The 16,007-nt window shown below is 38.4% G+C and overlaps 1 protein-coding gene across 6 annotated transcripts in view; it reads right to left on the bottom strand.

The window, feature by feature from the left end:
* Positions 1-16,007, bottom strand: part of SPATA17 (spermatogenesis associated 17) — a 251,553-nt gene that overhangs the window by 173,524 nt on the left and 62,022 nt on the right. For all 6 annotated transcript variants that reach the window (XM_070384497.1, XM_070384501.1, XM_070384499.1 and 3 more), the window contains exon 5: positions 12,504-12,607. In XM_070384497.1, coding sequence (XP_070240598.1) covers positions 12,504-12,607 — 104 coding nt within the window. The remainder of the gene's footprint in view (positions 1-12,503; positions 12,608-16,007) is intronic.

The raw sequence follows: 16,007 nt of genomic DNA on the forward strand, positions 1-16,007 counted from the left end.
TTCAGTTCATGTCCGACTTTGTGACCCCACAGACTACAGCACGCCAGGCCTCCCTGTCCATCACCAACTCCCAGAGTTTACTCAAACTCATGTCCATTGAGTTGGTGATGTCACCCAACCATCTCATTCTCTGTCGTCCCCTTCTCCTCCTGCCTTCAATTTTTCCCAGCATCAGGGTCTTTTCCAATGAGTCAGTTCTCATCAGGTGGCCAAAGTATTGGAGTTTCAGCTTCAGTATCAGTCTTTCCAAAGAATATTCAGGACTGATTTCCTTTAGGATGGATTGGTTGGATCTCCATGCAGTCCAAGGGACTCTGAAGAGTCTTCTCCAACACCACAGTTCAAAAGCATCAATTCTTCGGCATTCAACTTTCTTTATAGTCCAACTCTCACACCCATACATGAGTAGTATACATCCCCAAAGGGGATCTGTGTAGACAAATAACATATAAGACACCACAGACATAAAAGGTACTTAGTGGGCTTCCCTGATGGCTCAGTGATAAAGAATCCCCTGCCAAGCAGGAGAGTTGGGTTTGATTCCTGGGACAGGAAGATACCTTGGAAAAGGAAACTGCAACCCACTCCAGTATTCTTGCATGGGAAATCCCACGGACAGAGGAACCTGGTGGGCTACAGTCCACAGGGTCACAAAAAAGTTGGAGACAACTGAGCAACAGACTTTCACTTTCAAACATGATTTACTGTGACTGCAGTCTATTTACTGAGCTGGTTATTGTTTACCATGTTGAAATTTGTCCACATAAAATTTCAGCTTGTTACTTAATTATGACTTTTCTGATTACTACATACTAGTTCAGTTCAGTTCAGTCACTCAGTGTGTCCGACTCGTTGCGACCCCATGAACCGCAGCACGCCAGGCCTCCCTGTATATAACCAACTCCCGGAGTCTGCCCAAACCCATGTCCATTGAGTCGATGATGCCATCCAACCATTTCATCTTCCATCACCCCCTTCTCCTGCTCTCAATCTTTCCCAGCATCAGGGTCTTTTCAAATGAGTCAGCTCTTCACATCAGGTGGCCAAAGTATTGGAGTTTCAGCTTCAACATCAGTCCCTCCAATGAACACCCAGGACTGATTTCCTTTAGAATGGACTGGTTGGATCTCCTTGCAGTCCAAAGGACTCTCAAGAGTCTTCTCCAACACCACAGTTCAAAAACATCAATTCTTTGGTGCTCAGATTTCTTTATAGTCCAACTCTCACATCCATATATGACCACTGGAAAACCCATAACCTTGACTAGACAGACCTTTGTTGGCAAAGTAATGTCTCTGCTTTGTAATATGCTATCTAGGTTGGTCATAACTTTCCTTCCAAGGAGTAAAGTGAAATTGAAGTCACTCAGTCATATCCAACTCTTAGCGACCCCTTGGACTGCAGCCTACCAGGCTCCTCTGTCCATTGGATTTTCCAGGCAAGAGTACTGGAGTGGGTCACCAGTTCCTTACTCCAAGGAGTAAGTGTCTTTTAATTTCATGGGTGCAGTCACCATCTGCAGTGATTTTGGAGCCCTAAAAAATAAAGTCAGCCACTGTTTCCACTGTTTCCCCATCTATTTGCCATGAAGTGATGAGACCAGATGCCATGATCTTAGTTTTCTGAATGTTGAGTTTTAAACCAACTTTTTTACTCTCCTCTTTCACTTTCATCAAGAGGCTCTTTAGTTCTTCTTCACTTTCTGCCATAAGGGTGGTGTCATCTGCATATCTGAGGTTATTGGTATTTCTCCCATCAATCTTGATTCCAGCTTGTGCTTCCTCCAGCCCAGCACTTCTCATGATGTACTCTGCATATAAGTTAAATAAGCAGGGTGATAATACACAGCCTTGACGTACTCCTTTTCCTATTTGGAACCAGTCTGTTGTTCCATGGCCAGTTCTAACTGTTGCTTCCCGACCTGCATACAGGTTTCTCAAGACGCAAGTCAGGTGGTCTGGTATTCCCATTTCATTTAGAATTTTCCACAGTTTATTGTGATCCACACAGTCAAAGGCTTTGGCATAGTCAATAAAACAGAAATAGATGTTTCTCTGGAACTCTCTTGCTTTTTCGATGATCCGGCGGATGTTGGCAATTTGATCTCTGATTCCTCTGCCTTTTCTAAAACCAGCTTGAACATCTGGAAGTTCACGGTTCACATATTACTGAAGCCTGGCTTGGAGAATTTTGAGTATTACTTTACTAGCATGTGCTGCTTAGTGCAGCTAAGTCACTTCAGTCGTGTCCGACTTTGCGACCCCAGAGACGGCAGCCCACCAGGCTCCATTGTCCCTGGGATTCTCCCGGCAAGAGCACTGGAGTGGGTTGCCATTTCCTTCTCCAATGCATGAAAGTGAAAAGTGAAATTGAAGGCACTCAGTCGTGTCTGACTCTTCTCGACCCCATGGACCGCAGTCCACCAGGCTCCTCTGTTCATGGGATTTTCCAGGCAAGAGTACTGGAGTGGATTGCCATTGCCTTCTCCAGCGTGTGAGATGAGTGCAATTGTGCGGTACTTTGAGCATTCTTTGGCATTGCCTTTCTTTGGGATTAGAATGAAAACTGACGTTACCAGTCAATCTTATTGTTATTTACTAAATACACATAAATATGATATACCAATGGCCAGAAATTTTTGATGAATCTTATAAAGTATTTTTTTCATTTATGTTTGCAACATGTAAGCAGCTACTCGGTTATAATGACTTTTGTCTATACTGTAAATGTCTTTAAAGAGGAAGTTATTATTATCAAGCATGTATGGAATATTGATAGAGTAGACAGACTCCAGATTCTTAGTGTGTTCATTAGTATTTTCTCCACTTAATATTAATTCTGACTTTCTAATAAAATTGATGAAAGTTCTGGAGAATCCATATGTGACAGCAAAAGGGGGGCAAATACCAACACTACCTTAATTGATATTTTCACTTTAGGAGTTCTGGCTTTGATTCTGGGGCCCTGCACTTGTTATTGGTCTGAAAGGACAGGCTGATTTTCTTTGTGTTTGCATTTCTTTGTTAATTAAAGCACAATTGGAAATGTGCTGCCAGACTAGTTTTAAAAAGCCTTCAACTCCAAAGTAGTAGAAATCTAGTACTGTGCTTCCCTGATGCAGAATGCTGCTGCTGCTGCTGCTAAGTCACTTCAGTCGTGTCTGACTCTGTGTGACCCCATAGACGCCAGCCCACCAGGCTCCCCAGTCCCTGGGATTCTCCAGGCAAGAACACTGGAGTGGGTTGCCATTTCCTTCTCCAATGCATGAAAGTGAAAAGTGAAATTGAAGTTGCTCAGTCCTGTCCAACTCTTCGCGACCCCATGGACTGCAGCCTACCAGGCTCCTCCATCCATGGGATTCTGCAGGCAAGAGCACTGGAGTGGAGTGCCATTGCCTTCTCCGATGCAGAATGTTAAGCAATCTCAATGTTCTTCAGTTTTGTCATTAGCATAATGCATTTGTAGACTGTGTATGATTTCCTGCCAGAGTCAGATCACTTAAAGACAATCAAGGCGGCCATACTGGGGTTTACAGATAACCATTATAAGGATGAGAAACTATGTTCAAATCTTCTGAATTCAGTTTCCTAAACACTAGATGCATATTTATAAAAATCACTCAAGGTTTTGTTTTTTGGCTTTATCCTTGAAAACAAATGCAAATCAGCAGATTACAAGGATAATATTTAACACAAATATTGATATAAATATTATGAAACAGCAAGCTGTTAATTCTGGATTCTGACTGTCATCAGTGGGAACAAACCCTGACAGTTTAACAGGAAATATACAGAGAGAGAGGAACTGTCAATTTTAAGATTTAAGAGAATTTCTTAGAGTTCAACAGGAAATTGTTCACACAAAAAGAAAGCAAAGGATCAAGGACAGAAAGTCAGAGTGTAATAAACTCAGTTAAGCATATGGCTGTATGGATTCCAGAATAACCAAGGGGACCGAGAAAATAGGCTGTTAACGCCAATATGGAAGAGCAGCCTAGGGACCTTGGAAGCACTGGAGGGTGTTCTTATCAATGTCTTGTTTCATCAGCCCCACCCAGATCAGAAAAAGCTGATAAGGCATTTAACAGCCTTAGACTTCTCCAATCTGGCATTTTGGTAAGTGTATCAATAAATATCAGACATGACTAAGTGACTGAACTGACTGACTGATCAATGAATATAAGAATCTTAAATATAATATTAAAATTGGAATAATGGTCATATTAATGATAAATACATTAGTCATTCTTCTCCAGTACTAGTGATTTGTGGGGGTGTTGCCACTCTGAGACAACCTTTTCTAGCTCTGGGAATATAAAGCAAACTTTATGCTTCAGGGATATACAAGTTATTTCAAAAGTATCTTTTAGTATTACAAATATTTTTTAAAATTTCATGAGAGGTTAGAGCACTACTAACTTTTAGATAAATTAAGGATTTAAAATACGTAACTATAATATAACGTGTGTATACAAAATCTTTATTTATACCTATTATTATATCTGTCCTAGTCATGGTAAATGATACTTTAATACAATATACTTTCCTATGAACTCCTTATGCTATAGATTAGTCTTACTTAAATTTCCCTAGCATTTTTATGGAATTAAAAGTGCTTTGAGTTTTGTGGGAAATATATAGATTTGTTTCCTTCTAAACATATTTATTATCACATGAAGCAAATGATCTTGGATTTAAAAGGAGATTGGGAATCTTCTAGCTTGTCATCAAATGCAGAGATTTTTTTCTACACAAATGTGTACCTGATACTTAAGATGAATCCTTCTGTTGGAATATTTTCTATCTCACAAGTCAGTAAGTCAGTCTATTATTGAGTAGTATCCAATTATTGGAAATATCTTTTTCATGTTGAATGCAAATCTACTCATTTTTATTTTTATATAATTTTTATTTATTTATTTATGGCGCACTGGGTCTTCATTGTTGTACACAGGCTTTCTACCCATTTTTCTTAAATTTTTCCCTTTTGATAAATGACAGTTCTTTAAAATTTGTAGGCTGACATTATGCCTTCCTTTAGACATAATGTTTTCCAGTCTCAGAACTCCAACTCTTGATGATTTCTAAATCCCTTAAATTCCTGGTTGTTTTCTGTTGGATGCAGATTTTTGGGTCAACATTCAATATACATAGCGGCATGCAGAATTAAATACTATGCATCAAACACAGTCCAACTGAGAAACTTTTCTAAGATTTTTCTATAATTTTATTCATTTTGTGAATATTCAAATAGTATAATATACTGAAAAGAACACCATTTATAAGGCCATAAGATCCAGAATCCCATCTCAGTTCTGCTACAATTTAGCAACTGAAACTTGGGGTACACAGCCACAATGATCACATACTTTTGTGTGTGCTTTTTTTTAACACGTATGTGCAGAGAATGGTGGCATCCTGGTTTCAATCACTTAGGTCAGGGGTCCCCAACTCCCAGGCCATGGACTGGTAATGGTGAAGCTTCATCTGTTGCTTCCCATCACTTGCTCCCCACTGCTTGCATTACCACCTGAACTACCCTCCCCTCATCCCTCGCGCCTCCATCCCTGGAAAAATTGTCTTCCAAGAAACTGGTCCCTGGTGCCAGAAAGTCTGGAGACTGCTGTCCTAGGTAAGAGATCAAAAGTGTGCTCTCTGAAGAAATGAGAGAAAAGGCAAAGGATTCAGAGTGGTCATTAGCAGGTGTGAAGTACAAGGCCATTCTTCTATAGTTTACTCAAATGCAGCTATAGCTTTGTCTCCCTTGATAGAGTATCAGAAATTTCTTCTTTGGGGAAAGTAACTAGCCTAAAAGAAAGACCTCTACACACTGGCATTTGGACATCACCCCTGAACCCCACACCACAGTGAAATGGGACAGCTTCCTTGTCCAATCACTTTAAAAGCAACTGAAGCCTGCCAATCAACAAGATCTGCACATGTATGTCCATAAACTGGCACGCCACTTTCTCATGAGCGTGTGTAAACTAATAGGGGAAGATCACCAATTGCATAAAGAAAGGCTCCAACATAGAAGAGAAGATGAAAATAACCAATTAAAAGAAAAACACCCTGGAGAAAATCAATAACACAGAGACCGAATAAAAGTGAACCTCTGAACTTGAATTATTCTCTGTGCTGATTATTTTTCACTGCCACACCTCCAATCCATTCTACATACTTCTGTGCCCTGCCCTGGGACCAAGTCCTGCAAACTGTATCACTTTGGCAGGTTTCCAGATGGGTTAAGTTGGTCGTTTGTTTGTTTCTGGGGTTTTCTTTGGCTGTACCATGCGGCATGTGGAACTTCCCCAACCAAGGACTGAACCCTCACCCTCTGAACTGGAAGCATAGAGTCTTAACCACTGCACAACCAAGCAAGTCCTTCCACATGGGTTTAGTCTAACAAAACACTAGTGTTCAGGAGGAAGAAGTTAGTGGTATTTCTTCCTCGTTTCTCTCTCTCTTTTGGTGAGGAGAGGCAATAGCTGAATTCTTGGCAATAACTGAATTTCTCTACAGGTAATAAAAAGGTCATGGCCAGGGGTAGGAGCTTTAAATTTCTCCTTGGCTTTCACTATAACCATTAAAGCTACTTCTTCCTTTAATCCTTCCACCCTGGCAGTAGCAAAGTCTCACTGCGGTTGCACTCTGGAGTCTAAGACTTTCCTGAGCCTTCACCCTGTTCACATCTCTGCAAGTTCCCTCCTTTTCTTCTTCTTTTTTTTTTTTTTTTTTTAGCAGTTTGAGAGCTTTAATCTTGCTTTTCGGTTTATTGGGGTATAGTTGCTTTACAATATTGTGTTAGTTTCTGCTGTACAATGAAGTGAATGAGCTATATTTTTAATACTATGTTAGGAATAAATCCTGAGGTGAATTTCACCTCCTGCCAAGACCCAATGTGCCCCAGTATTTCAGATAAATATGAGATATTTTATTAATAAAATAAGAACTGAGAAATATGAGATATTTTATTATTTAAAACACAATGCTACAAAAAAGAAATGATCATAATAGTAGAAATATTTCATGAAAGTTAAAAAAACTATTGCTAAAATATTCATCAATATTTCACTGGAAGGGTAGGAAGGAAGTCTCTCACAAAAATAGAATGGGAGAGGTAGAGGCCCAGGGTGAAGGAGGGGACAGAGAAGTTTAAGACACTCAACACATAACTCGTGTAGGTTCAACATCCAGCCAATAAGAACCACATCAAGAAAGAATAAAAGAAAACAGAAACAAGGAAATGAGCGCAGAAAAAAGTTAAGAAAATCAACATGCTGAAAAACTAATTTCTTTTGATGTTATCACAAATTTATATTTAAAGCAGACCTATTGCTAGGCACTATTAGCAACCAACAAGTACACTGAAGCATTAAAGTTGGGAAAATATATTATTTTTAGCTTGAATTTCAAAAAAAGTCAGTTTCTGCAGTTGAAGTTAATAATGTTTTATTAATGCTACCAATCTGTAACTCTGTTGCTAATTTTTAATTTCATTATATAATTTTCTCATTCATAACCTGGGGCAATTTTTGCATATACAGCTAGATATTATAAAGAAACATGTCTACCAAATGCAAATTCAGCCTTAAATTAATCAATTCCATTTATCTTTGTGATAGGTCCACCTTGGTTATAAAAGTATGTTCTTGTATATGTACAAATATATTTATTTTTTTACTGTTAACTATAAAATAGTTCAACTATTTCTACTAATGAAAGTGCAGATGAAGTTAAGTCCAGTGTTGTCTGGTCTTGAATTGTGTAACAATTCAAATGCAAAACATATTTTTATATAGACTATATTTTACTAATTTGTTTTCTGGAAATGATTTTACCTTGCCCCAAAACGGAGGAATGCATTTGAAATCCAGAAACTACACATTTTAATGCTTGCTGGTATAAGTAATTGGGCTATATCATAATTGCTTTGATGAAATAGCAAAGTCTAAAATATAATCTTGAAAATGCATCACATAAAAATATCACCAATACAGTATACTAATGCATATATATGGAATTTAGGAAGATGGTAATGATAACCCTGTATGCGAGACAGCAAAAGAGACACAGATGTATAGAACAGTCTTTTGGACTCTGTGGGAGAGGGAAGCGGGGGATGATTTGGGAGAATGGCATTAAAACATGTATAATATCATATAAGAAACGAATCGCCAGTCCAGGTTCAATGCAGGATACAGGAAGCTTGGGGCTGGTGCAGTGGGATGACCCAGAGGGATGGTATGGTGAGGGAGGTTCAGGATTGGGAACATGTGTACACCCGTGGCGGATTTATGTTGATGTATGGCAAAACCAATACAATATTGTAAAGTAATTAGCCTCTAATTAAAATAAATAAATTTAAAAATATATATACTGCCCTAATTAAATGTAAAGTAACTTTTGTCCTAGGCAAATGCTGAAAATCAACATGCTGACTGAACAAATATCATATGCAAGTCGCTGTACATGGAAAGTACCCTCTAAAGTGGGGTCCTACAGTCTCCATTCTGGAATTCATCCTTTGTGCAGTCCTCCCCCTTGAGTGGAATGAACCTAGTCTCTTGGTTTAAATGAACAGGAACACAGCGAAAGTGATGAGATGTCCCTTCTGACATTAGGTTATCAAAAGAGCATGGCTCTCATCTTGGCTATTTCTCCTGTTCTCTCGTTCACTCGCTCTGAGGGAAGCCAATTTCCAAGTTATAAGCTGTCCTATGGAGAAAGAGGTCCACAGAGCAAGAAACAGAGGGATGCCAGTGGCCAGCAGGCAGAGGAATTGAGGCCCGTGTGAGTGAACTTGGAAGTGGATCGTCCCCCAGTTGAACCTCCATATGAGACCCCATCTCTGGCTGGGAATAAGAGGGTAACCTCATGAGAGCTGAGGACTAGAGCAAAGTCCCTCTCAGATTCCTGATGGACAAAATGATGAGGTCATGAATGTGTACTGTTTTATGTTGCTTCAGGTGGAATTTGTTGTGAAGGAAAAGGGTAAAGTTCTGATTCCAATGATTTTCAATGAAAAACAGAATAAAGTTACAACCTCCCCCCCAAAAAAATGTTGCATATTCTTCTGTGAAAAAGAAGAAAACTTTATCTCAGCAAAATTAATATCCTGATTGGTGATTTTAAAACTTACCAGACTATTTAAATGTATTATGAACAATGTAATTGAATGTACATGCCAAAACACAGTTATAATCATGCCACTGCTCTTCTTAAAAAGGAAGTCCACTCCAATCTTAAATGTGGCCTAAAATGCCCTAGTGTGGTATGGTCCCTTCTGTATTTATCCCTACCCAATTCTTCCATCATGCTCCATGAACTAACCTCAGTCAAATGTTATGTATTAACATCATAATTTCTACACAAACTTCAGGGCTTAGGTTCAGGGCCTCTGAGAAGCAACCTGAATCCCTAGCTTCCACTCCGCTGGTGTAGTGACCTACACCAAACACCTCTGCCCTGGGTGTTCCTCTACTTTACACAGCGCCACACTTTTGCTGCATTTATAAAATTATTGATGTAACAGAAAGGAAAATATATTGTGATTTACAATAAAAAGTTAACTATATATTTTCAACTTTGAGATAGAATAAAATTTTCTCTACTCACTTCTCTCTTAAACTTCTATAAAATAAGAAAAGGCAATAAGAAATAGAAAATATAATTTTATCATCAATACAATCAATAAATACTTGTAATAATATATATGATGAAGTGCCACCAAGAATAGTGAAAATTCATCTAGGATTGGAAATATCATAGAGATACAATACTTAAAGATGCAGACATCAGACAGATGTGCCAGATGCAAAATTCTTAAGACTAGGTGGCATATCCTGATGATAAAAATAGCACTGCCCACCTTACTCAAGAGAACAAGACTGTGGAGCAAAGTTTACTACTACTAAGTCACGTCAGTCGTGTTCGACTCTGTGCGACCCCATAGACGGCAGCCCACCAGGCTCCGCCATCCCTGGGGTTCTCCAGGCAAGAACATTGGAGTGGGTTGCCATTTCCTTCTCCAATGCATGAAAGTGAAAAGTGAAAGTGAAGTCGCTCAGTCGTGCCCGACTCTTAGCGATCCCATGGACTGCAGCCTACCAGGCTCCTCTGTCCATGGGATTTTCCAGGCAAGAGTACTGGAGTGGGGTGCCATTGCCTTCGAACAAAGTTTGGCTATGGCTAATTCCATGAACTATTCCAGAGACAAGCCGAGGAGGTAGGACTAAGTGAGGAGATGCACAGGAATGCCATCTATGCCACAGATCTCTAAGAAAGGAGAGTCTAAAAGCAATCAGCAGTCCTATAAGTGCCAATCACTGTCAACTTAAAATGAACAAAAACGCTAAGCCAGTTTACATACACAGAGACACATATCATGTAGGGCTGTACTGTGAGCCACAGGGACCTCTCACTCTTCCTAGAGCACGGCCTTGGCCCTTCCCCTACACTATCTTTTTACAATACCCATTTCCAGATAAAAATAACAATGATGACAGTAACAACAAAGAAACTATAAATATTCTATCAATAAATACAAGAACAAAGATGGGGTAAATGATTAGGAAACTAATCACTGAGGGAAAATATACACCTTAAAAACATGCGGCCTCTAAGGTAGAGACGGTGAGGGACAGAGAGATGGTGAGGGACGGAGAGGTCTGGGGCGCCACGGTCCATGGGGTCACGAAGAGTCGGACACGACTTGGTGACTGAACAACAATAACCAAGGTAGAAATAAAAGAATAAGTCAGTATTATGATACAGAATATGAGGCGAAACTAAATTGCCAGCATGGATGCACCAGACTCTCTAGTGGCTAGAGACATTCTCTGTAAAATGAGGAACAAAACAAGGATGCATGGAAATACCTACTGAACAGAAGAAACAGGCCTTTCTAAAACCACCTTTCACATATTTGTCTCTTTGAGGATCTCCTCCCGTTCAGGGTTAGGACTTGTGTGAAGCAAACAAGACTTGCTTCAAAAATATAACATTTAAGGATACACTTACAGGGTTGAGAAAGTGCAAGGTTGGTACCTCATGACCTTGACAGTAAATGCCTCCTTAATCCTGGTGCCTTAAGAACCTCCCCTTGCCTCATTCAGGCCCAGTCCTGCTCAAATTCTCCCTCTTGCATTTTCCACTAGCTCTTTCCTCCTGACGAGCTCAAGTATGCCATTTACAGATAGCCAGCTCATCTCTAGAATCTGGATTTCTTAGATAGAAATTAAGGGCCTTCTCTGGTGGCTCAGGCAGTCAAGAATCCACCTGCAACGCAATCAATCCAATTCCAGCATCGGAATTCCTAGATCCAATTCCTGCATCGGAAAGATCCCTGGAGAAAGGAATGGCTACCCACTCCAGTATTCTTGCCTGGAGAATTCCATAGACAGAGGAGCCTGGCAGGCTACACTCGATGGGGTCGCAAAGAGTTGGACATGACTGAGCGACTAACACACACAGGAAGAAATTAAATATCACTCCCTATGGCCCACCTGTTTCTGAGTCTTCCAACTTCTCTCATTAACTAAACCCCATTCCAACCTCCCCAAATCTTCATTGCTGCTTCCAAAGAAATCAGTTTTACAAATTCCCCATACTTAATCTCCAAAGACCAGACCCTTTTATACCCACACATATGGAAGAAAGTTAAAATTTGGGAAGATAGTTGCCAGATTTTTCTTATGATATATATGATTGTAAGGTATCAGACAACACCTGCGTCTTAACAACTTAATATTGACTGTTTTCTCTAGTTTAAAAAATATTAACAGTAAAATGAGATAATGTATGTGAAAACTGAAAGTAAAACTATTACATAAATGTCAACTGTGATTCATCACTATTTCCTTTTTACCTAAATCTACTATAAACATATGTCACTTCTAAGTTGCTATAATGGGGCAATATAAGAAGAAAAGACTGGCTATTTTTGAAGAAATGTGAAAACTTACTACACAGAACTTTGGTAAAGATGATTGAACAGTGTTACAATAACTTAAAATCTATAGAAGACATCGTCCTAAGGCCTAAATTCAGGTGTTTTCTATGTGCTTAAAGAAATGAAAACTGACAGTAAAGCAGTCCATTTTAATGTGTTGTGTAATATTTTCTTCTTTGAGAGGCAAGTTCTTGACACTGAACACGTTTTGAGGATTGCCGTACATAAGGCTTCATCTATGTAATTATTTATGGATAAATCCATTTCAAAATGAGGTAATTTTACTGAAACTAAGCTATTTGTATAGTACAAGACAGGCCTGCTATACCCATCGACATCTAATTTACAGTCAAAAGTACAAGATATTTAAACATACAGAAGCCATAAATGGATAAGATAAAAAGAAAAAAAAACCTCTATCTTATCAATAAATTTGTGCCTAAAACATCATTGAGCTTTAAAGAAACTATTCCTAAGTCTGATAATGATCCACACCCACAGAGTAACCTTTCTAAAACTGTCATTAGTGGGCTGGTGATCATACTACTCACCTAATCGCATCACTGGTCTCAGAAACAGCTTTCAGGTACTCCTTCAGATAATAATAATTAAAGCAGTATTTCCGGATCTTATACCCCCGCCATCGCCTCTGAATCTATTGACGTAAATAAAAAGATAAAATATGCCAGTGAACATTTTTAGAAAAAAAAATGAATAGTTTTTCAAAATCAGGTTAATGATGGATGATGATTAAATCTTATCAAATAAATTCTTGGGCTTTTCTACTATTGTAAAGAATCCGCCTGCAATCTGGGAGACCCCTATTCAGATCCTGCGTTGGGAAGATCCCCTGGAGAAGAGATAGGCTTCCCACTCCAGTATCCTTGGGCTTCTCTGGTGGCTCAGACTGTAAAGAATCCGCCTGCAGTGCGGGAGACCTGGGTTCAATCCCTGGGTTGAGAAGATACTGTGGATGAATGCCTGACAACCCACTCCAGTATTCTTGCCTGGAGAATTCCCATAGATGGAGGAGCCTGGCGAGCTGCAATCCATGGAGTCACAAAGAGTCGGCCATGACTGAGAAGCACACACACAAACGTAACAGTTTGTTGTGTAGCTGCTAGCTGTGTTTCTTTTTCGACCCCATGGACTGTAGCTCATCAGGCTCCTCTATTCATGGGATTTCCAGGCAAGAATAATGGAATGGGTTGCCATTTTCTTTTCCAATAACAGTATATATAGTTGCAAATATAGGTTTACTCATAGATTTATAATAAATATTATAAAGACAAAAACATACTCTAGGTTACTATAATTTATAACATTTATAATGGTTTTAAAAATACTGTGTGAAATTAACTATTGAAAGATCAAAAGTTTGCTTTACTGATTCCTACCACTTCCACTTCCTGACCAGATGGATTTTTTGTTTTTTTAATAACCAACTGGCTGAAAGATTGTATTTTGTCTCATTGAAATCAATGTTTTTAATGGACTTTTTAAATACAGTTGTATCAAAATCTTTAAAGAAAATGTTTTCTTGTACCTTCATCATCACATTTTAATTCTTCTTTAACTAAATCACTGCAGATGGTGAATGCAGCCATGACATTAAAAGACACTTGCTCCTTGGAAGAAAAGCTATGACCAACCTAGACAGCATATTAAAAAGCAGAGACATTACTTTTCCAACAAAGATCCATCTAGTCAAAGTTATGGTTTTTCCAGTAGTCATGTATGGATGTGAGCGTTGGACTATAAAGAAAGCTGAGCGCAGAAGAATTGATGCTTTTGAGCTGTGGTGTTGGAGAAGACTCTTCAGAGTCCCTTGGACTGCATGGAGATCCAACCAGACCATCCTAAAGGAAATCAGTCCTGAATATTCATTGGAAGGACTGATGCTGAAGCTGAAACTCCAATCCTTTGGCTACCTGATGCAAAGAACTGACTCATTGGAAAAGACCCGGATGCTGGGGATGATTGACGGCAGGAGGAGAAGGGGAGGACAGAGGTTGAGATGGTTGGATTGCATCACGAAATCAATGGACATGAGTTTGTGTAAACTCTGGGAGTTGGCAACGGACAGGGAGGTCTGGTGTGCTGCAGTCCATGGGGTCGCAAAGAGTCAGACATGACTGAGCGACCGAACAACAACAATGACATAAATACTCTCTTCACCTTATTTATAGATGAGAAAATGCTAAAAGGAAAATATTCAGTTTTCCCCATAATTATACAGCTATTATAATTGTACAGTTTTCCCATAATTATACAGCTATTAGTGATGGATTTAAGAATCAAATTAGAACTTCAGGGGGCCTGTTCTCTAAACCATTGCAACACAGAACTGTGAACAAGGGGAACTGTAATTTTCAATGAACAAATATTTGTTTAAAGTATCTAGTTTTTTAGATAAGAGAAATGTTGGTGTCTAAAAGAACATACTTATTAAATGGGCTACTAAATGCCTTCAAAGCCCCAATAATCATAAGAAAAATCAATCACTTTAAGCTTTATCTTTGCTAATATAATCGCTATTAGAAAAACTCAAAACAAAACTTTTAATATGTAGATCCTAATTTTGTGGAAAACCAAAAGTCTATAGTACAAAATACCTCAACTTCTTTAAAGGAGTAGAAGAAGAAGAAATAGAAAAAATTAGAAAAAAATGTTAACTTAGCCTTGCATAAAGACTAACTTCATTCTTTAAAAATTTCAAGTAGTTTGCATATTCATAAATTATTCACACACTCCAATACTTTGGCCACCTGATACAAAGAACCAACTAATTGGAAAAGACTCTGTTGCTGGGAAAGATTGAGGGCAGGAGGAGAAGGGGGTGACAGAGGATGAGATGGTTGGATGACATCACCAACTCCGTGGACATGAGTTTGAGCAAACTCTGGAAGATAATGAAGGACAGGGAAGCCTGGCATGCTGTACTCCATGAGGTCACAGAGTTGGACACAACTTAGTGACTGAATAACACACATGATGAACAGTTTTCTTTGGATATGAAGTCCTTCCAATGTTTTGCACAGTTAGCTGGGCTAGGAACACACATCTTCTTTAAACATCTTTTTTTTTTTTTTTGTCCATAGGAAAAAGTGACTAATAAGAGACTGAACTTTGGTCTACTGAGTTTTATCTGAAAAGCCTAAGGGTTTTAAGCTAAATATGTTGAGTTTAAAATCTTTATAACTTGATTCAATGCCATTCTCCCAAATAAATGTCTTACTTGAATTGTGATCCCCTAATTTTCTCTGTTTTAAAATATGGTCAGTTAAAAGGTATTTTACAATCTGAAATATTAAATGTGAAGACTTTGAAGAAATGTTTAGTCAACCGCCTAGTATAAGAATGACTAAAATAATTGAAGAGATGCTAAGCCACTTATTGTTCATATTGTAAGAACAATTAAATAGAGAAATTAGTTCTGGAAAGTAAAACTAAGTAGAGTAACAAGCTAGCGTAACAATGCTAGCATAACAGTGCCTTTCTAAATATTTTTCAAATGATCTTATTTTAGAGCTTTATTCTCTAAATTAAGAAAAATTAATTTTTCTAGAGTTCTATTTTACCATCTGAGCCACCAGGGAAGCCCAATTTAGAAACTATCTTCCTCTAATTTGACAAACATCATATTATGGCTGGCAAAGAAATGGGAGGGATTGATATAAAAAGCATTTTCCTAATGAAAAAGAATAATCTATTGGAATACATATACATATATAAATCATACATGCAAATAATGACTATTTTCCTGGCTTATTTAACTTAATCATTACAGTATCATTCTGAGGTGGAGATTATCATTAGCTTTCTTTGATAGAAGAGGAAATTGATGCTTAGAGAGCTTAAATAAATGCCTGAGGTTATACATTAATAGCTAGTTGGATGGCTTCACATGAATCTCAGCTTACTTTTATTGCATATACAGTAATAATTATATTAAACACAGGAATACTTACAAACAAAAGCGCTGATAGACTATCCATCATCAGCAATAGAAATGACTCAGGAAGCATGGAAAAATATTAGGATATCAAACAGCG

Source organism: Bos mutus, chromosome 16, assembly GCF_027580195.1.
Source record: "Bos mutus isolate GX-2022 chromosome 16, NWIPB_WYAK_1.1, whole genome shotgun sequence".
Taxonomy (NCBI): Eukaryota; Metazoa; Chordata; class Mammalia; order Artiodactyla; family Bovidae; genus Bos; species Bos mutus.